At 57.0% G+C, this 20,090-nt stretch overlaps 1 protein-coding gene across 2 annotated transcripts in view; it reads right to left on the reverse strand.

Moving 5' to 3' along the window:
- Positions 1–3,716: 3,716 nt before the first annotated feature.
- Positions 3,717–20,090, reverse strand: part of UCKL1 (uridine-cytidine kinase 1 like 1) — an 18,975-nt gene continuing 2,601 nt past the window's right edge. Inside the window, exons 2-17 of one of the 2 annotated variants that reach the window (XM_019470664.1) lie at positions 18,253–18,446; positions 17,481–17,587; positions 17,094–17,264; positions 16,779–16,850; positions 15,158–15,347; positions 14,622–14,683; positions 13,170–13,186; positions 10,114–10,201; positions 9,606–9,619; positions 7,069–7,167; positions 6,588–6,681; positions 6,199–6,261; positions 5,689–5,811; positions 5,217–5,324; positions 4,677–4,833; positions 3,717–4,089 (exon numbers count right to left, since the gene is read on the reverse strand). In XM_019470664.1, coding sequence (XP_019326209.1) covers positions 4,013–4,089; positions 4,677–4,833; positions 5,217–5,324; positions 5,689–5,811; positions 6,199–6,261; positions 6,588–6,681; positions 7,069–7,167; positions 9,606–9,619; positions 10,114–10,201; positions 13,170–13,186; positions 14,622–14,683; positions 15,158–15,347; positions 16,779–16,850; positions 17,094–17,264; positions 17,481–17,587; positions 18,253–18,446 — 1,636 coding nt within the window. In that variant the 3' untranslated portion in view covers positions 3,717–4,012. Of the gene's footprint in view, positions 4,090–4,676; positions 4,834–5,216; positions 5,325–5,688; positions 5,812–6,198; positions 6,262–6,587; positions 6,682–7,068; positions 7,168–9,605; positions 9,626–10,113; positions 10,202–13,169; positions 13,187–14,621; positions 14,684–15,157; positions 15,348–16,778; positions 16,851–17,093; positions 17,265–17,480; positions 17,588–18,252; positions 18,447–20,090 lie in introns of both variants that reach the window. The other variant, XM_009273890.1, reaches the window with a different exon arrangement.

Below are 20,090 nucleotides of genomic sequence, written 5' to 3' on the forward strand. Positions count from 1 at the left end.
TCAGCCGGGCACCGTGCCACGGCTCAACAAACCACCACATTTGCTCTTTTTTCCACTTAAAAAAAACCGGCATGACCCCCCGTGGTGCTTTTTGGGCTGGTGAGGAGAGCGGCACTGCCGAGGGCTGCAGCAGTGGTGCGGGCAGCACCGGTCGCCCCGCTGTGATGCAGCCTCATGGCCGGGGCTGCCTAAGAAAGCCTTAGATTGATATCTTGGCAAAAAAGAGTGTTTTTTTTGTTCTCACTCTCACCGCCCCAGCCTGTGAGCGGCCAGCATGGCCGGCGCTTGGGAGCACGCATGCCTCCTGGCCGGGAGGGCAGAGAGGCAGAGGAGGGGAGGGGAGCCGCCCGCCTCCCACGCAATGTTTCCGACGTGGCGTGTTTGCTGCCAGCAGTTTGTCGCAAACAAAAGAAATTCAATCTTGTAGCGCTGGTAATGGCGGGGTGGGGGAGAGGGGCCTGGTGGACTCTCTGGAGCGTGGCCACGGGAGGCTGAGGGGATCCAAGATGGCGCCGTGGCCCGGGGACGAGGGCAATGGCGACGGTGACGAGGCCGCCTGGGGTCGAGGCCACCAGCCGCAGTGTTTGCTGCTAAATTTGCCATTGCCACCTCAAGCAGGGCGCAGAGAAGGAGGGGAGGGGAAGGCGCCATGTTTTCAAGTGGCGGGAGCAGCCTGCCCTGGGGGAAGTGTTGGTGTGGGCGCACGGCTGGTTTGCTGAGGTAAAATACGGTTGCGTGGTGGCAAAACCTGGGTTTGCCAGGGTGAAATGTGGATGTGCTGAGGGAAAATGTGGATCTGCTGAGGGAAAATGTGGATCTACTGAGGGAAAATGTGGATCTACTGAGGGAAAATGTGGATCTACTGAGGGAAAATGTGGATCTACTGAGGGAAAATGTGGATCTACTGAGGGAAAATGTGGATCTACTGAGGGAAAGTGCAGATCTTCTGAGGCAAAATAGGGATCTAAGGAAAAATGCACATCTGCTGAGGAAAAAATGCAGATCTGAGGAAAACCATGGACCTGCTGAGGAAAAATGTGGATCTGCTGAGGGAAAGTGCAGATCTTCTGAGGCAAAATAGGGATCTACTGGGAAAAGATGCAGATCTGCTGAGGAAAAATGTGGATCTGAGGAAAAATGTGGACCTGCTGAGGAAAAATGCAGATGTTCTGAGGAAAATACTGGGTGAAAAGCAAGAATCACCTTGGATGCAAAGATCTCCAGGACCTTCCTCCACGCTGGGAGCGCCTTAGGTGCTGGAGACCTTTGGGCTGTGTGGTCCCTGTGGCCATGCCCATGGGACAGTGTGGGGGTCACTTGGACCTTAATGCAGTGGCAAGGGGGGCCATGCCACATTCTGCTGTGCCATCATGGGTGTGCCAGCCACCGGCCATGGGTGCTGGGGACTGCCTGGGTGCGTGGGTGGCATTCAGCAGCCTGGAAGTGCTGCAAAACAAGACGTGGCGGTCTGAGGCTCTGGTGATGCCTCCTCCCCCCCACACCCTTCACACCCCAATTTTTGTCTTCCCCTCTCATGGCTACATATCCTACAGCTGCTGTCTATGCCCATCACAGGCTCACTGGGGCCATGGGATGGACCATGGGTGCAGGACACCCTCTGATGCTCTACATGGTGGGTCACAGCCCCATTGCGCCCAGTTCTTCTCCATCCACACGCCTCCCTGGGCCACTTCCTACATGTTGCCCATCAAGGGCTGTTATCAGGGGCACGGAGAAGCTGCATCCATGATGTTTCAAGAAGGTTGGGTGTGTGGATTGGGATGAAGGATGCTAGGGGAGAAGAGGTGCTTTGCCCCCCCCCTCCCTTCCCCAAGGAAGTGTTGTGGGATCTTCACCCCTGTGGTGGACCCTGGGGGCAAACCCTGCTCAAGACCCACACATGGTCTTGTTGCCCTCAAGGAGGCCAACGGCACTGCTCAGACAAGGTCTGCTGGAGCTTTACGCATGAAGGATGATGGCTGCGTTCATTCATGGGGTTGAGCATGGTTTACAAAGAAGACACCGGGCTCCTCCAGCACTGACCTCCTATGCTGGCGGCTGCAGCCCAAAGGAAGGACTCCGGGTGCAGACATGCTTCTCCATGGGCCTGGTGATGCTGCCGTCCCTTGTCCCACCGCTGCTCACCTGGTGCCCCAGCCAAAAAACCCTGTGTCTGCCTATCCTCCTGTGTTTGTGCTCATGAGCTCTCCTTCCACCTACGCAAGGAGCTATTTTTAGCAGACACTAATCGAGTGTCAGTGCTGGCTCTGAGCGTGGCTTTCAAGCCGAGGGCTCATGCTTTCGCCGAGTGCTTGCAAGAACTCGGGTGTGTGTTTTCTTTTAAATCTAGTTGAGAATTTATACAACATGCTGCAGAGCAGTGGCAGTTATTTCGGGCTCATCACACCTGAGCCCACACCGAGTTATCACCAAGCGACTCTCCATTTCGGCAAGGGCCTGGCAGAACATCCCCCTCCCGGCCCCGCTCTCCTTGCTGCCGGCAGCGCCTGCCTGCCTTGCCTAACCCCTCAGGAGCCGGCACCGAGCCAGGGACGCCCAGCCAAGGGGTAGGTTTGCTCCTCTTGGCCCATTTATCTCCAGCACAAGGATGTTGCACTGGTACTTTGAATCATGCAGGAAAGGAAAATAATACTCTGTGTTCAGCCACAGGGGTCACAGCCTCCTGTGACTAAATCCACCTCATGGGGCTGGCTGGCTCCCCTTCTGCTGAGGTTACTCTGGCCTGCTAACAGCTTCCTGGAGACCGTTACAAGACCTGCTCCTCACCACATCTTGAGCAGCTTTGATTCAGCAAGAGCAAGCTGGTGTTTGGGTGAGCTGTGTTTCACTTCGGCTGCTGAACTGAAACAGGGGCTTGGTGCTTCTTAAGCTGAAGCGTGATGTGATCCGAGCTGAACTTCAGCTTCCATGCAGATATGAAGAACTGCCTCTCCTCCGGTACCAACCCTTCACTTGGATCTAGAGCACGGTAGTTCCTCCCCAGCGCACAGCAGCAAGAGGTGGGAGCCGGGGAATGGGAGTGGTGTTTTTTTCTCCTGCTCACAGCCCTGCTGCAGGCAGGAGACCTTGGTTTGAGGGGGGTTACGCTATCCTTGCAGAGAAGCCGCAGGGTGCTCTCTGTCCCCACCAGCTCTCATGAGGTGAAGGCTCCCTCCCTGCCTCGGTAGCATCAGACAGAGCGAGCGCATTCTGTAGGGCAGGCTCTCCCTGGGGCGTAAGAGCTTCAGCGTTCACTGAAGAGAAACAACCACCAGCTGCCTGTAACCAGCACAAAGACAGAGCACTAAGAACCGCCCCACGGCTGCGGGGTCACAGGAGACCTTGGTTTGAGGGGGGTTACGCTATCCTTGCAGAGAAGCCGCAGGGTGCTCTCTGTCCCCACCAGCTCTCATGAGGTGAAGGCTCCCTCCCTGCCTCGGTAGCATCAGACAGAGCGAGCGCATTCTGTAGGGCAGGCTCTCCCTGGGGCGTAAGAGCTTCAGCGTTCACTGAAGAGAAACAACCACCAGCTGCCTGTAACCAGCATAAAGACAGAGCCCTAAGAACCGCCCCACGGCTGCGGGGTCAGCCTGCTCCTCAACAGCAGGGTCTCTACCTCCCACCGCTGCTCGCGGCATCTCCCCTCCCGGGGCAGCAGTCCCGAAGGGCTGCGAATCCTTCTGGGCACCCCTGGGCTGTGACAAAGAATGGATCCATTCAAGAAAAACAGAGAAAAAATTTATTATTTTTCTTTATAAAATATCTCCAATAAGTTATATAGGCAAATATTTAAGTTAAAATAAATTAGCTCCGCTCTACGCTGGGACACACGACTGTCCACAAAGTCAAACTAGGATTTGTGTTTCTTTGAAAAAATATGCCCTAGATCTCCAATGTAAGATTTGAAAAAAATATCTATGCTTGGTGAGGAGGAAGGAGAAATCTGCAATGGACAGAGGGGTTAAGGTGCGGTGCTGAAGCTGCCTGGCGCCAGTGGCATCTCCACATCCAGCTAAGTGCTAAGAGCATCTTCATCGTCGCTCCAGTCGGGAGGAGCGTCCGTCCCGAAGTACCGATCGCCAAAGTTCCCTGCGGGGAGAAAGAGAGAGACGCAGTCGCGGGTGCAGCTCTGCAGGGAGCCCCGGGACCCGTCCTCCAGCCTGCCCTCGTCCCAGCAGGCGAGGGAACAAAAGCAAGTTTATCCAACAGCTTGAACAGCTCTAAAACTCGCGTAGCAGCAAAACTGGAGCAGCCTGGAGGCTGTTTTAGCACCCCGTGGCAGGGGTGTTTCCTGGCACAGCAGGGGCGAGGACAGAAGAACAGAGTGAGCTTGTCTTGGATGAGCTTGTTTAAGGTGACAGCTTAGGGAATGAGGTGGGCACAGGTCTGCTCCAGCTGTCCCGGCCCAGCTTCTCCACCTGGGGCCGGAGGAGGCTCGCGGCACGTGGAATGGCTCCTTCTGCCAACAAGGTTATGGCTGCCTGACAGCTCTCAGAGCGTGCATGTTGATCCCAACACCCACGTGGCAGCAGGACCCAGAAAAGGCAGCGGGTCCCCGGGTAAAAGAAGGCCAGACCTAAGCTGCTGCCTACAACCAGGGCTTCACCTCCTCTGGTGAGTGGGCCAGAAGCACCGAAAATCCCCCTGCAATAGGTCATTCCTACCCAGATACTCACCGATGCCGGGGATTATCCGGAAAAGGTCATTCACCTTCTTGTCCACAGCCGTGGTTATGATCTTCACCCGGGGGAAAGCATAGGCAACTGAGTGGACACCCATCTCCGCCATAAGCAGGGAGAGGAGGAAGATCTTGTCTTCTGGGACATCATGATCCTATGGGAAAGGCACAGAGACAGCTCGGGGTAAAGGCATCTAAGGCAGGTTATGGCCCATGCCTCCGGGGAGCGGCACTCGGAGCACTGGAGGGCCTCCCAGGAGCCACTTTCTCTCCTCCCCTCTCCGTGGCCAGCTGGAGTTACTGGGCACAGGACCAAGAAACCGACTAAATCCAGGCTGTTACTGCACAAGGAAGGGGTGACTTTGTCAACGCCTGGTTACAGAGTCACCCCAGCTTGTGCTGGCTCCCACGACAGCCTCCTTCGCAAGGAGGAGCCAGTTTGAGCGCAAAGACCCTCAGCGTGGCTGCGGCTGCTGTTTTGCACATTATTTGGGGGCGAACCACCCGCCCTCTGCAGCGTGCCCAACATCCTCCATACCAGCAGCACCCGCACTGCCATCATGGCTGCTGCGCCCGTGGAGACCGTGCAGTCCATCAGGATGACGTGGTCTTCGCTGATGTCCTTCGGCAGCCGCAGATAGTGGAGCTGGGCAGGGGGAAGAGAGAGAGATCAGCTTAGAGGCTGCAGGCTCAAGGCGAATGGAGCAACCTGAGCCCTTCTCTTAAAGGGGTGAAGGATCTTTCATGCGTCTCCACCCCGGGACCCCAGCTGTCAGCTTGGAGCCAGGTGCTGGTGCAAACACTTGGACGGCAAACCAGCCCTGCGTGCACAAACATGCTGGCAAAGCTCACTTGAGAAGCTTTCAAAGCACTCGCTTTCTGAGCACTCACCCCCCCACCAAGATCAACTCTCAGATCGCTGAAGAGCTCTCAGGAAATACCCGAATCACATCCTGCATGCAGGCTAACGCCAGGAGATGCCCTCGGCAGCCCAGGGTCCTGGGTTTTACCTCCGGCTCGCCCGTGTTGCAGTTGGTCTGGATGAGAATGGTCCCGATGCGGACGTCCTTGCACACCGCTCGCAGCGCTGGCTCCATGGTCTCGCCCGCTCGCAGAATAGACACCCCGGTGATCTGCAGCACACAGCGAGGGTGACCAGGCAGGCACGGTGCGGGAGGTGCGCGCCACCCCCGTATGGCATTGGGCCTCGACAGCGGGGGACTCTAATGGGCAACCCCAAAGCACATCCCTTCCAAGAGGGTTGTGCTGCTCCCAGTTCAGGCTGCCTCCCTCAGTGGGAGGGCAGCAGTGGCACAGTGACACTGCTGATGGCACCCCTGGCCACCAACCTGCCACCTGTCCCGATGATACAGGGCATCATACTCATGACAGCGGGCACCAAACCCGGGCCTGATGGAAGCCCCGAGAAGCCAGGGGTGTCCTTCCCCTGCATCCACAGGGCTTTCCATGTAGCCCCACGGGGCAGGGTTGAATAGTAAGTACCTTTTGCTTCCACTTACTTGCTTCCCGCTGTATGTCCTCCCTTCGTAGTCCTGTCCCTGAGGGGTCTGGACTGTGCAACTCTACAAAAACCACACGAGAAGCATTACCAGGGGCTCTGACGTGGCTCTCGGAGGAGCCCTGGTACCGGGCAGCCAGCCAGCTGTGGGCTGGTCTGGACCCTTGGAAACCGAGGCTGGACAAAGAGCTGTCACCCAGGGCCACGCCATTGCTCCACGGCCTAGGGGAGCCCTGCCCCTTTTTAATCTAGGAGGAAAGGGCTGATACACGGGAAAGGTTGGAGGAGCAGCGCCAGGACTGTCCCGGCTCCCCGGCAGTTACGGGTTAGGAATCGGAAAGGAAACACAGCGCCTGCTGCCCATCCTCCCAGCTACACCCCTGAACCCACCTGGAAAGGGAGCAAGGAGAGCGCATGCTCAATCAGCAACCGCATCAGCCTCTTGGAGTAGAAAATGAACTCATCTCTGCTGGTCTCCTTGTTTCTGGAGGGGAGGGAAAGGCAATGTAAGCTGTGGACCAAAATGTGCCCCGGGAGATGCTGACAGAGCTCAGAGGCTGCGTGGGGGAGGGCAGCCCCTGCCCCTGTCTGGCTGTCAGCGTTTTGTTTGCACGGGGGCCACCAGCTGAGCCTGGAATTGTGGTGGCAGTTTTAAGGTAAAAAAAAGGCAGAAAAATTGTTGGCAAGACCATGGAGCACTCACAGCACAGCTCCTGTACCCAGGGCCCACCACCGTCTATCCTGTCCCATGTCCCCAAGTCGCAAGGACGGGGCACAGGTGGGATTCGGGAGTCCAAAGCAAGCCGAACCCGCCCCAGCTGGCAGCCAAGCCCCATCCCGCCCCAGGAGGCCGCGGTGGCGGGGGCTTTACCTGATGATGGTGTGCATGCCCCTCACCTGAGGGGTGCTCTTCAGCACACTGAGGGTCTGAGGAAGGGGGTGGCACTGGTGGGCAGAGGCCAGGGCGGCCCTGAAAATCAAACACACGGTCAGAAGGTCTCTGGGCAAGGCTGCCCAAAGGCTGGTGCACAGCACATGGCCGGAGCCATCCTCCCAGATGTCATCTCACACTGCAAACGCACACCAAGGGCATCCAGGGCGAGCCGAACGAGCGGCCAGCCCCGCCTGGTCCCCCGCGATGGCAAAGGGACCTACTGCCATGAACGGGGCAGGCAGCGGGTGGTCGGTGGAGCCAGGGAGACCTCGCAGCCCAAGGACCTGCCCTTCCTTGCTGGGCAGCTGACCCGTGGTTGGCCCATCTTGGTTTCCACTGGTTGGGAAGAAAGTGGAAAATAAAATCAAAACCTTCTCCTGCTCGGGAGTCTTATCTGGTGGTGGACCCTGAACTCATGGGGTGAGGAGGAGCTGTTGTGGTTGTCTCTGTCCTCCAAGTGCCAGATGTCACCAGGAACGGGACAGGCAGCCAGGCCCGCGGCGCTGGCACACGGCTCAACGTGGAGCCAGGCTGCAACGAGACCATTTCAGAGAGCGCCTGGCCCATTCAAGGATAGTCGGATCGACACCAAATTGGGAACAGCTTCAAGACTTTACGGCTGGACAGGACTGGCTTTGTGTGACTCATCTCCACATAACTAATAGGGATGGGAGCTATTCTTGGATCAAGGGAACACCATTCATGGGGAAGCGCACAATGGAGCCCCATTAGTCACCTCGCTCTTTGAGAGCGGCAGTAATGAGATGAAGGTCACATCTGTTTGGCTTCCACAAGGCTGGGCAGAATGGACAAGCGACTTTGTCTGGGAGGAGGGCTGGGGTCCGAAAGCCACACATCAGATCACAAACGTGCCAGCAGCTGCATCCCGGTCAGAGAGATGTTGGGGAGGAGGAGAAAAGAGCAAACAAACGAAAGCACCAGGTGATTAAGACTTCAAATCAAGCAGAACCCTGGATTAATTGCACACACACACAGAGGCACACAAGCGGAGAAGAAGACAGAGAAGATGACTGGGTAGGAATGGAGGAGGGCAGGGCTAGATGACTTGAGGCCTCCATCCACATAGCCATCTCCTGGTCTTGGCTGACCAACACCAAACGAGACATTCCCAAGGCCTGCGGGTACTTAAGGGCTCCTTCTTGCTTTTGCCAGGTCCTGTGTAGCAGCAAAGAGCCCCTATGCAGGGAACGCTCCCGAGAGCACAGACAGCTCGCAGCCATGCGGAGCGCGTGGGACGGGTTGTGCTCCCGTCGCAGGCTTGCCCGCTGCCGGCAGAGCCCGGCTGGGTTGGGGCCAAGCCCAGCGCGCTCCCGCTGCCCGCAGACCCCACCGCCTGTTTGGGACAAGCAGCCCTCAAGGCCCCGGACCTGCCGTCAGTGAAGCGAGCTCACTCTGTTAGTCACCGCAACTCGGGTCAGCTGCCTTCGGAGATGCTCCCATGCCAGGGCTGTGCTGCTGGCAGCACCCAGCAGCTCTGCCCCGGCAGCCCCCGCTTCCTTCCTCCTGCCAGACCTGGCCTGGGGACAGATTCTGGGGGCACAGTTGCCATCCAGCCCTGCCTAAACCCCTCCTGGCCCCAGGGATGCAGACCCACACGGCGGCTGAGGACCTGAGCCCTGCCTTTGGCGGACGCTGGTACCTGCGCAGGGGCTGCCTGCTTGCCTGCTTCTAGGGGGGGCAGAGATCAGCCCCCCAGCACAGAGCCACACACCAACTCATGGCCCCAGCTGGGTTTGCTAAGGTGACAAACCTCTGTCCCCCAAACCAGAGGAGCTGTAGGGGTCGTAGCCCACAGGGCTGCCTCCCACCCACCACGGCCCACCCAGGGGCACACGCCTGAGCTTCCCACAGGCGCCTCTCCCAGGTCCACATCACAGCATCCTGCCATGCCAGTGGGATGGGCAGCCCCTCTCCTGCCCTGGTCTCTGTGGTGCTGCAGGTGAGATGTGGTGTGACCCGGCTACTGCTCCCTGCCACAGATGCCAGCGAGCGCTCCTACCCCCGAGAGCGGCCCCGCGTGCCTGGGAACACCTCCCCTGCACCCCGAGCTGTCAACAGCCCCTGGGGAAACGCTGTCAGCGTTTTGTCACCGAGCTTTCCGCACCTTCCTGTCACACCCGTGCAGGGGCTGGTGCTCAGTGCGGGGACGGGGAGGTCTGGATGCAACCCTGCTCGGGCGCCTGTCCCCAGCAGCCCAGGGAAGCTGCTCAGTGCTCTGGGGGTCCCCACGGCGCTTTCCAGGGGGTCTGCGGCAGGTCCCATTTTTGGGGTCAGGGTAAAGATGGTCTCTCAAGTCCCCCCACCCCGGTTTGCCCTGCACTGCCCCAGCAAAGCAGGACACTGTGAGCTGTCTGCCCGGGTTAGTAACGCGGCTCACAATGCACAGCCCTCGCCCCCATTCCCCGGCGTTAGTGTCACAACCAAAACTCTGCCGTTAGCGTTTGTCTCCTCACATATCCCAGCGCAGCTTCCTCTGGTCATCAGGTGGGAGGGATGTTCAGGAGAGACAAGACAGGAAACACGAGAGTTTAAGGGGAGAGGGACAAACACGACATGAAACAAAGGAAAAAGCACTGTCATTAGTCAAAGGGGGGAAAAAAAAGCCCTAATTGATCTATGGCTCTTGGACCTGCCTGGTGCCTGGGCCATCGCTGTACAGACCCCAGCGCTCCTCCCTTGGTGACCAAGTCACGTCACAGCTGCTCTCCACGGCACCGGCTCACTTCTGTCTCCATGGGGGAGAAAGCTCTGTCCGCTCTCACCGCCCCGGAGTCACGGCAGGGACACTGTCACATCTCTGTCCCGTGTGGTACCGTACTGCAACACCAGCCGCAGCTCTCGGAGCCTGGAGGGAAATGCCCAGCCCTCACCCGGGGCTCTGCTGCAATCCCTGAGCAAGCGCAGGCGCTCAAGGCCAAGCTTGCGAAACCTTCATTCAACCTGCCCCGCACCCATGCAAACTGCTTGTGGGCTCACAGAGGTGCCCATCTCCTGGCACGCTGGAGAGATGATCTGCTCAAGCCTCGGAGAGCCTGGAAAGCCGAGAGCACTGAGAACGTGGGGAGAAACGCGGCTCTGAACTGAACATCACCGCCCGCCGGGAAGACCTTCCTTCCCCCGCGCTGACCTGGACCTGCCCTGGGATCGTCATCCCTTGGAGAGGGGCTGCAGGTTGAGGCAGAGAGAAGAGCTCAGCGGCAGCCGCCCCGCCACAGCCGTGTCACCTGCGGTGAAACCCCTTGCCCAGGCCTGCCGGGAGGGACGGAGGGAGCGGATCTCTGCCGCCACGACCCGCAGGCAGCCTGCCTGCGAGAGCAATGCTTCCTGTCCCTCCCCCTGCCAGGCAGGACCGCGACGGAAAATTCAGACGGGCAGCCATGAGCACGTCAAGAAAACGTCTCACTTTGGAAACTTATTTCCCCCCCCCCAAAAAAAAAACTTTAAATGGAAAAAAAAAAAAAAAAGAAGAAGAAAGAAAGAAAGAAAGAGAGAGAGAAAGGGGTGACCATCTCTCAGGAAGGCTTCAGGGAACATCCTCAGCTCTTTGTTGAGCATGCTATCAAGCAGGAAGCAGACAAGAGACATCCAGCTACAAAGGAGCTAATGCAGTCAAGGCATTTCAAACACGTACAGCGGCTGGCTTTCACGGCTGACATTTCAAACAAGGGCTATTAAACTGCGCCATGGGTTGATATTTAAAGACACAATTGGCAAAGGGCATGCCAAGCTGATCGAGACCTTGGGGGTGGGGAATATTGATTGGCAAGGGGAATTCAGCTGAAAAGAGCTGAATGGCTCCGAGAGCTGGGCTGGTTGCTGAAATAGAAGGGACAGAAAACAGGCTCGGCTGAGAGCACTGTGCCTCGGCAAGCATGGGCTCGCCGGTCCGGCTCCTGCTGCTGGGCTCGAGGAGAAATACTCACCTGGGAGTGCCTGTACGTACTTACACCTCCAGCACATGCACGGTTAAACACGTGGGAAGATGGACAAGAAATATCTCAACTGCAAGGATGCTAAGGTCTGACCTGCACTCTGAGGGAATACAGAGGAAAGCAACGATGCTCCTCAGCAGCCCGCAGTTACAGAAGGAAAAAAGGCTTGCAGGTCCAGGGAACGGCACCACTTTCTTTAAACTCCTCAGAACTCACCCATTTGATCAGCTGAGAGTCGGGGAGAGGCACTCCCTGCCCGGCCCAGCCAGCCTCTGGGTCAGGAGAGGCAGTCCAGGGCCAGCCTGGAGCACAAGGACCAGAGAAGTACCTCGGACTGGGGCCAGATCTAAGCATCCAGGTTTTATTCTACCAGCGACAAAGACCTCGCTGCGTCCCCACGGCTGCCAAAAGGCGGTGACATCAGAACAACAACCGTGACATTTAGATGAAGCCATTCCAGACAAGAGGATGGGGAATTGTTTAAGATGAAAAGCCCCGTTTGCCGAGCTCTCACTTGACACGTCTCTCCATCCGCCTCAAGCACATCTCACTTGACACGTCTCTCCATCCGCCTCACTCCTTTTGCGAGCGCAGAGCCACGGAGGAGCTGATGGGAAACCGCAGGAGCAAGAAAAGCACTGGGACTCCAGGAGTGTAAACAGATTTTTTGCCGGAATTTTTTTCCAGACTTTCTGGCAAAGGCATAAATAGAAACCACGCGCCTTAAACAGAGCATAAAAATGTCTGTGGCTGTGGTCATCACGGTTATTTTTGGAGGTCAAAGTTACCTTTCCAAACCTGCTATCTTTGTACTTTCTTGACATATTATTAAATACTTGATTTTTAAGGTGCACAAAAAGATCACCCGTACTGAGCGCCACTTTGATTAAAGAGGAGAATCCCTGAAGAGAAAGGAAATTTTACATGTGTATATATACACACATACATATGGGCATATATACATACACACACACACACACCGGTCTACTCTCTCATGTTATTCCTGCATTTTTTTAAAGCAACAGACTTCTCTCCACGCTAAAGAGCACCTTCCCACCTGGCCCTCCAGAGACACAGGGGAGCTTACGCTGTCTGTATGGAAACGTCAGGCCCCATGGTGTTAAACAAGCAAACAGAAATAAAATAAAACATCCAGTTGCCTAGTCCAGGAAATGAATGGCTTAGCAGAAACGAGTAAAGCAGAGTCTTTTCCTGTTCATCTTAAGTATTTTGAGAGCTTTTTGTATGCTAAATGTAAATTTTAGGGTTACTTGAGTTAAGTGTCTCCATACGATGATGGAGATCCAAATGGAAACCCATCTGCAGTAATGCATCCCCTCTGCTTCCTACAAAAATACCTGGAAACTTTGCTGGCTGCTTAACGGAAGCAAGAGAGCTAAAGTCCCATCTGGATCCACAGGCTGAAGAGGTTAAGTAAATCAATGTACACTTTATAGCATCCACCTGCCGATACTGAGAAACCAGAAATCCTGCTGGATTAGGGTATAAGTATTTCCTTAATCCCCAGGGAGTTGCTGTGTAGTCTTTAGATACTGCAGGACAGCGGGTACCTCTTGCCACGCCGAAGCTGCTACGCTCCTCCCAGGTGCCGTCAGGCTTGCAGCTGAGAGCCTCTGTGACGGCGAGGGATCCAGGGCTCCCACCACCCTTAGGCCGCTTTGTTTAATTTAATAATTGATGTTTAATGATTAATCATCAGGGATGAAGAGTGGCTCTGAACAACCGTTCGTCTTAGAGGATGAAGGGAAATAAAAGAGAATCCCAGGACGCAGATCTTGCAGAGATCGGGGGTCCCCAGCTAACAAACCTGGCCCTGCCCCAGCTTCAGGGGTCTGCGCTCAAGCTGGTGGTACCCTCGCAGGACGAACACATCCCTGGGGAACAGCCCTGTCCCTGCTGGTCCCAAAGCCAAGGACAGGGAGGCCTTTCGTCAGCTTCGAGCGTGACGAGGCCATGCGTTATGCGAGCTGTCGGTCTCGACTGCAGGTCGGGGTTAGGCCAAGCAGTGCCTGGCATTGGAAATGCCTCGGGCTGCACAGACAGGACAGAGTTAGGGGCTCTTACCTGACACTGAGTTCACGCTGCGGCAGCAACACAAAGACACAATGCAACCGGTATTAAGCATTGTCAACACCAGGGTCGTTTCAAGATAAAAGAAAAGGAAAAATAGGAATATTTTCCTGCATTCACATGTAGCCTTTTCCCCTTCTTCCCCTCCCCAGGTAAATGAAAGCCCCCCCAAGCCAACCCCTCGCCTGGCTCGCAGCGGCGCTCTGGGGAAGAGCTGCTGTGTTTGCTTGCTGCAGCGTCCAGCCGTGAGCTTTCCTGGCCAGATCCCAGGGGCTGGGAGAAACGGCCATTTCCCCCCTCCTGGCCTGTGCCCCGCGGCTGCGTGCCCTCCTCAGCCTGCTGCTAGCAACGGTGCCAGGGCTCTGATCCTTGCTCCTGTGACCTGGGGTTTAGAAACCAACTTCCCGACCTGCCAGAGCTTAGTGCTGTAAATCCGGGCAGTCGGAAAGCCCCGACTGCCGCCTGCAGCCCTGCGGAGAGCGGGGTGCTCTGGGAGGGGGAACTTTCCATCACGCCTTTGCATCAGAGCGGTCCCTCCTGAGCAGGCACGGGAGGCACGATGCTGTCGCGTGCCAGCTCACATCCAGGGGCCGAGCGGCTCCGGCCGTCTGGGAGCTCAGAAAGGCCTGCAGGAATCGAGCCCTTTACTTTCAAGTGCATCCATCTTCAGGTCACGCTCCTTCCACCTCCCAGGACATCGCTCTGAGCGTCTCCACAACTTAAACATCAAAGCTACAAACATGGGGCGGGAGGAGGCTGCGCTGCTGAGGGAAGGGCAACACACAACAGCGTCATTTGATCGAAGGGTCCCAGGCTCAAACCCCTGGTCAGGACTGGCTCAGGGGACACGGAAGAAGACTTGTTAAAGCCAGTGATGGGGAAGTGATGGAGCACGTGCCTGGATCGGGGCTCAGGCTGGGTGTAAAACATGACAAGACTTTGGGTTTTGAAACCCATGGGCTGCACCCAACACAGAAGTGGAGAAGTGGGCTCTTGACTGGAAAGACTGTGCAGCAGTGTCTGCAAGGGGGTGAAGAGGAGAAGCCAGAGCCAGAGAGCTGAAGTATTGCAGGGTTTGGGGCGATGCTGGCCCCGGGAGGGCTGCAGGCAGTGAGGGCACGTCACTCAGATCATTGGAGGATGGTTGGTTTGTCCCCAGATGACTTGCTCTCCCAGGGAGGGAAGGAAGCTGCTGCTGGACCACAGCTTGCAGAGGAGCCTTGCGCTAACCAGAGCACAGGGACGAGGCAGTCTCCTTCTCTGAAACGGAGGGAGCAGGGCTGGGAGGAGTTCATGGGGACAGCCCCGCGCCTCACACGCCTGGAGCACGGAGGGAAGCCAGGCCATTCCCACCTTGGCACCCAGAGCACTGCTTCCTGCAACGCCACCGCTGCACAGGCAAGGTCAACCCCACCATTAACACCCGCGGGACCAGGCAGCTCTTACCTCTTCCAGCTGGCTGTGGACGTGCTGAACGATCAGGTCGATAGCCACTGTGTTTCCGCTCCCTGAGTGAACCAAAATCAAGAGACAGCCTGGTCAGGACCACAGTGCTAGCAGTGCCTGAAACATGTTTCTTCCTCAAGCTCCCCACTATGTTAAAAAAATACACCGTACCCCAAACATCCCTTCCCTAGCAAAGCATCATCCAGCAGGAGACATTCCTGCTATTATTAAATTCTTATTTAGTAATCTATTATTGAATATCTAGAAGTCACCTTTTAAATCACTAAGCTGCAGGAGCTGGTAGGGCAGGAGACTGTTTGAGGGAAAAGTGCAGACCTCCCCCTAGGAATCTGCTTTCGGCCAGTGTTTGGAGACACTCAACTGGAGGAACCTTTGCTTTGGCATGGGACAGCCACTCTTCTGTCCTCGCCAGCCGGAGGGCGGTGGGACTGGCCAGCAGAGCTGAGGGACGGGGTCTCTCAGGTCCCGCTCAGGACTGAGCCACGCGGCAGCTCGGGGCAGCCCTGGGCAGGTACCTCGGGGGACGACGATGTCGGCCAGCCGCATGGTGGGCTGGATGTACTGGTCGAAGGCGGGCTTGACAAACTTGTTGTACTGCTTGATGACACCCTCGATGTCACGGCCACGCTCGCTGATGTCCCTGCGCAGGCGACGCACCAAGCGGATGTCCGAGTCCGTGTCCACAAATATCTTCAGATCAAGGAGCTGAAATGAGAGGGGAGGGAACGACCCCCACCAGGTTAGGTGTATAACTTGAACCGACCTTCTCCACCAGCCACAACCAGAAGGCTGAGCCCTGTGCACAGCACAACACTCGGCTCAGCTCTGCTCTGGCCTGGAGGGAGCTTTGCCTCTGCAACCCCTGAACTTGAACCTGGCTACCAGGCTGGCAGTGCAGATCATAGAATCATAGAATAGTTTGGGTTGGAAGGGACCTCTAAAGGTCATCTAGTCCAACCCCCCTGCCGCGGGCAGGGACATCTTCAACTTCATCTGCTCAGAGCCCCGTCCAGCCTGACCTGGAATGTTGCCAGGGATGGGGCATCCACCACCTCTCTGGGCAACCTGGGCCAGTGTCTCACCACCCTCAGCGTAAAACATTTCTTCCTTAGATCTAGTCTAAATCTACCCCCTTTTAGTTTAAAGCTGCAGTGAGTTCCTTCCTGCCACCTGCCCCTTAGTCTCGTGCCCCCTGAGACCTGTCCTGCTCCAAACCCTGTCTCCGCTTCTAAGCAGCCCCAACGCTTTGGCTGGATGTTACTTAAGAGTGAGGAGGAGACAAGAGAAGTTAATGCCCACGACACAGACCAACAGGCTTAACCCAGGAGCGCTGGCCCGTTAATGCCGGAGGGGAGCCAAGCACAGCAGGTCAGCTCATGACACTGCCCTTAATTGCAAGAGACAAGAGCAGGGATGCTCAGAGGAAACTCCCGGGGGATTTACCCGGCTGTCCACTGGAGGTCATCGTTGCTCCAGGAAAGTGCAATCCGGCTCGCTTGGCAGGGAAGGAAACTTTCTAGACTGAGCTTGGCTAAGTTTGTGCATGGCTCACTCCCTCCTATAGCATTTCTCATGTATCCAAATAATTCCCAAGAAAGCCTGAAGTGCTGGATGAGTCCATGCTAGGCTTTGCGCTGTAGAAGTACAGCAGACTTTGCTGCTGGCTGTGCAAGCTGAGGCATGCAGCATGAAAGTGGGCTATTTCTAGTCCTGTTTATGCACCACCGCTGCCAGGGACCAAGTCACCACTCAGCTCCCGGTTCCTGGGAACGAATGGATGAGATCAAGGTCTCTGCTTGACCTCTGCCAGGGGCTCTTCCCCTGCCGCTGCAAGACTCGAGGCCTATTTCTCCTGCACAGTAAAGTGCCGCAGCAGCCGGTGTAACCTGGAAGAGAAGGTCATCTCCCTGCTGCTGAACCTCAGGAGAAAGCATGCTCCCACCATCTCCCCCCAGCTGGCTGTGGGGTGGAGGGCTGGTTTGTAGAGGTCATGCTGAAGGTGGGAGGACAGGGTCCCATCCAGCGGTGCACAGGAGCCCCAGGGCACCTGGGACTCTCTTTGTGCTGCAGAAGAGGGGGCTGCAAGCACTTGCGCCTCCCAGGCTTCCCCAGAACCAATTCTAAACCCTTCCTCACCTTCAGGAGTTCCTTGTCCGCGAATGCCATGATGCCTTCAAAGATAATCACGTTGGCGCCATACAGGGTTTTCTGTGGAGTCAAAATGGATGTGGTTAGACACAGAACGTGTTCAGAGATGCCCCATCCCGGGGAATCTCTCTCAGTTGTTAGTGACTGCGACAGCTCACCCGAAAAATGCGCCCCGAGCCAGCCACAGAGCAGAGGACGACTGCGTGAGTCTGACTGCAAAAGGCAGGGGCTGGAGGGGTCCAATCGGCACCCCCCTCTCCTGCCTTGGCGGTCCCCCCCACCTTGTCCCACAGTGTTCCGTACCCATTCCTTCTTCCGGCTGTGGGTGGTGAAGTCATAGATGGGGATCTTCACGCTCTTGCCTTGCTTCAGCTTCTTCAGGGTGGCGATGATGAGGTCAAAGTCGAAGGCATCGGGATGGTCAAAGTTGAAGTCATTGCTGGCTGCCTGCTCCTGCTGCTGCTTGGTCAACACCTGCCCACAAAGAAGGGGTTAGTCCATGGGGCCATCCCCACCGGCAGCCTTCCTTCCCCACCGCCGTGCCCAGCAACCTTTCCCCCTGCCCCAAGAACCATCCGAAGGGGAAACCATGAGGCTGTCACTAAATCCACATTGCGTTTCCCCATCAGGGGGCTATGCCAAGGGCCACGGCAGCCCAAGGAGCCTGGCCAGGACGACGCGCAGCCTCACCTTGTAGAAGGAGTCCATGGACAGCAGAACCACCCAAGGGACGTCAAGAGCCTCAATGATCATGGTGGCCACCGTGGTCTTCCCAGAGGCGCTGCCTCCTCCCAGGCCTGCCAGGGAAAAGGGGATGAAGCCACCAACCCCACAGTCTGCCTTTCCAACCACAGGCTAGAGCCCAGGCCCTAGGCTGGGCCCAAGCCCCTTAGCGCAACCCCTGTTGCACTCAGTTGGAGGAACCTCCAAAGAGGGAGATCGACAGGCACTACAAGAGGGAGATTACCCTTGAAAATGTCAAATGGCTTGTACTATAACTGCCAGCGATGTGCACAGCAAAAGCTGGGAAACCCTTCGTTAGATGGTTGTGTAACAAGGGGAGAGCTGGCACGAGAACCAGCCTAGAACAAATCCCTGGGAACTCGTGACAACCCAGGCAACAAGAGTTGAGGGAACAACGAGCAAAGACTGTGGTCTGCCCAGTGCCTGCTGTAATCCATCACCCCCATCTGCAAGCTCTCAGCTTCTGCCCAATCCTACGGCTCACCCAGTCAACGCTGGACTAACCACGGGGACTCTCACTGCTCCTGCCTGGGCTGAGCAGCTCACAGCCTGGAGTCTGGAGCCAACCTCAAGTTTCCAAGGAGGTTGTGGGGCAGGAATCCTCCCAAGATCTCCTGGAGAGCCACCAGGCAGGCAGCACTGATGCTGCCCGTGCTAGCCTGCAGCGGCTGAAGTGCAGAGGTGGGACAGAGTCTGGACACGCGCTGCCTCTGCCTACCTATCACGAAGGCCTCTTTGGACTGCGTCCCATGCTCATTGTACCATGGTGGCCGGCCAGCTGTGTAGATGGTCCTCTTGCTGGTCCGCAGCAGGGGTGGCTCAGACTTGCACTGGCTAGTGGTCCGCTTTCGGGGTGGCTTGGTGGAGCCCACCGCAGGGTACAGCCGGTCTAAAGATTCGGCACTGCTGTTGCTGGGGATGGGGAGAGGAAGGAGCTTGGTTACAGGTGGTGGGGAAGGGCCCATGTTCCCAGTGCGTGGGAGTGGGGTCTCCGGGGGATCCCACGCTGTATGGCTGAGGGATGCAATGGAAGAGGGGGAGATGCAACCACAGCCCCGCTGCAGTACTACCAGCACCTGAGCCTCTGCAACCCCGGGCCGCGGCCGAACATCAAGAAATTCTGACACAGGACCACGTTTTAACCTGGAAAAGGTGCAGGTTAAAAGCCTGGGGAATGTCTATGTTAAATAAACACTCCAGGGAGCTTTCAAAAGCACTGAGGGGTGTTATTACAGAGGGCAATAACCTGTCCCGACACGCTGAGGGACCTTTCTGGGGGATGGAAGCCAAACACATGGGCTACAGCTCAACCGTCCTCATCCCCCCATGCACGATCCCTTTCCTCTCCTCGCTTTGAGCGCTCCACTCGCACCCAAACCTCTAGTTCTCCCACCCTTTAGGCCTGAAACCCCAGGGGACAAGCCTGCAAGCTGGCCAGAGCCGGGCAGCGGGGCTGCCGAGCTGTTCACATCTGCTTTGCCGTGCGGGCTGAGCGAGCACCGAGCACGGACGGAGCCCTGGAGCTGCTAAATGCCTCTCTCTTATCTCCCCTCCCACCGCGGCCTGGGGAGGGAGAGGAACAAACCACCCTCCGGAGCCCTTTCAAGCTTGGCAGCGGCTGGGAGGTGATGAGTGGCCTCTGGCCAGGAGATAAGCTGCAGCCGTGCCACCCAGCCAACACAGGAATGGGGAGGATTATTTATACCAGCTCCCGCTCCTCCCCGCTCGCACTTTCGCCACCTCGGGAGAGATGTCTCCTCCCTCTGAGAAGGTGCAAAGGGCTCTCCCTGCTCATGCTCGCTCCTCTCCTCAGCCGTGACGGGGCTGGAAATGAAACCTCTGCAAGGTCAGAGAGCCCCGGGCGCCGAACACGCCAAACCTGGCACCGTTTGGTACAGCCCAGCCAAGCTGGCGGGGCTTTGCTGCCTCTCTGTTATTTTTTGCTCTTGAAAGGGCTTAAACTGCAGGGCTTTACAGATTTTGGTTTGATTTTAAGCTGTTTTGGTATGAAGATTAATTCCCTTCCCTCCCTCAGCCCTTTTTAGAACAGTTTTAGATAAAGATCATAATTTGAGACCAGCCATCTGCACGTAAAGCCAGCCGGCAAACCCCGTGTGCGTGGCGCAAGCCCCCCGACCACGCCATCCCCACCTCCTGCACCGGCACATCCCTGCGGAGCGGGCACAGAGGAAGCGATTTGCCTGGCTTTGCTGAACCCCTCCTAGCAAAAGGCAGGCTGCAGCTCCTGCCCCTGCGCCAGGACATCTCACACCGACGCCGACCCTGCAAGTGTGCACCTACAGAGTCCCCCTGCGAGAGCCTCAAGCCACCAACACCCCGTCCCATGCAGGAGCCCATCGGCGCACATGGCCAGCACCGAGCACCGCCAGCCTCCGGCTCGCCCAGGAGCCGTAAACACCCCAAGGATCGCTTTTAAAAAGCAACGTCAGGAGGTGAGACCTGCCGGGAAAGTCTTCTGGGGTTTCTTTCTGTGCTGAGGTGGCTCCTTCCACCAGAGAGGCAGGGGGAGCAAAACCAGACCGGGGATTTCAGCCT

This window comes from Aptenodytes forsteri, unplaced genomic scaffold (genome assembly GCF_000699145.1).
Source record: "Aptenodytes forsteri isolate BGI_AS27 unplaced genomic scaffold, ASM69914v1 Scaffold47, whole genome shotgun sequence".
NCBI classification, from domain to species: domain Eukaryota; kingdom Metazoa; phylum Chordata; class Aves; order Sphenisciformes; family Spheniscidae; genus Aptenodytes; species Aptenodytes forsteri.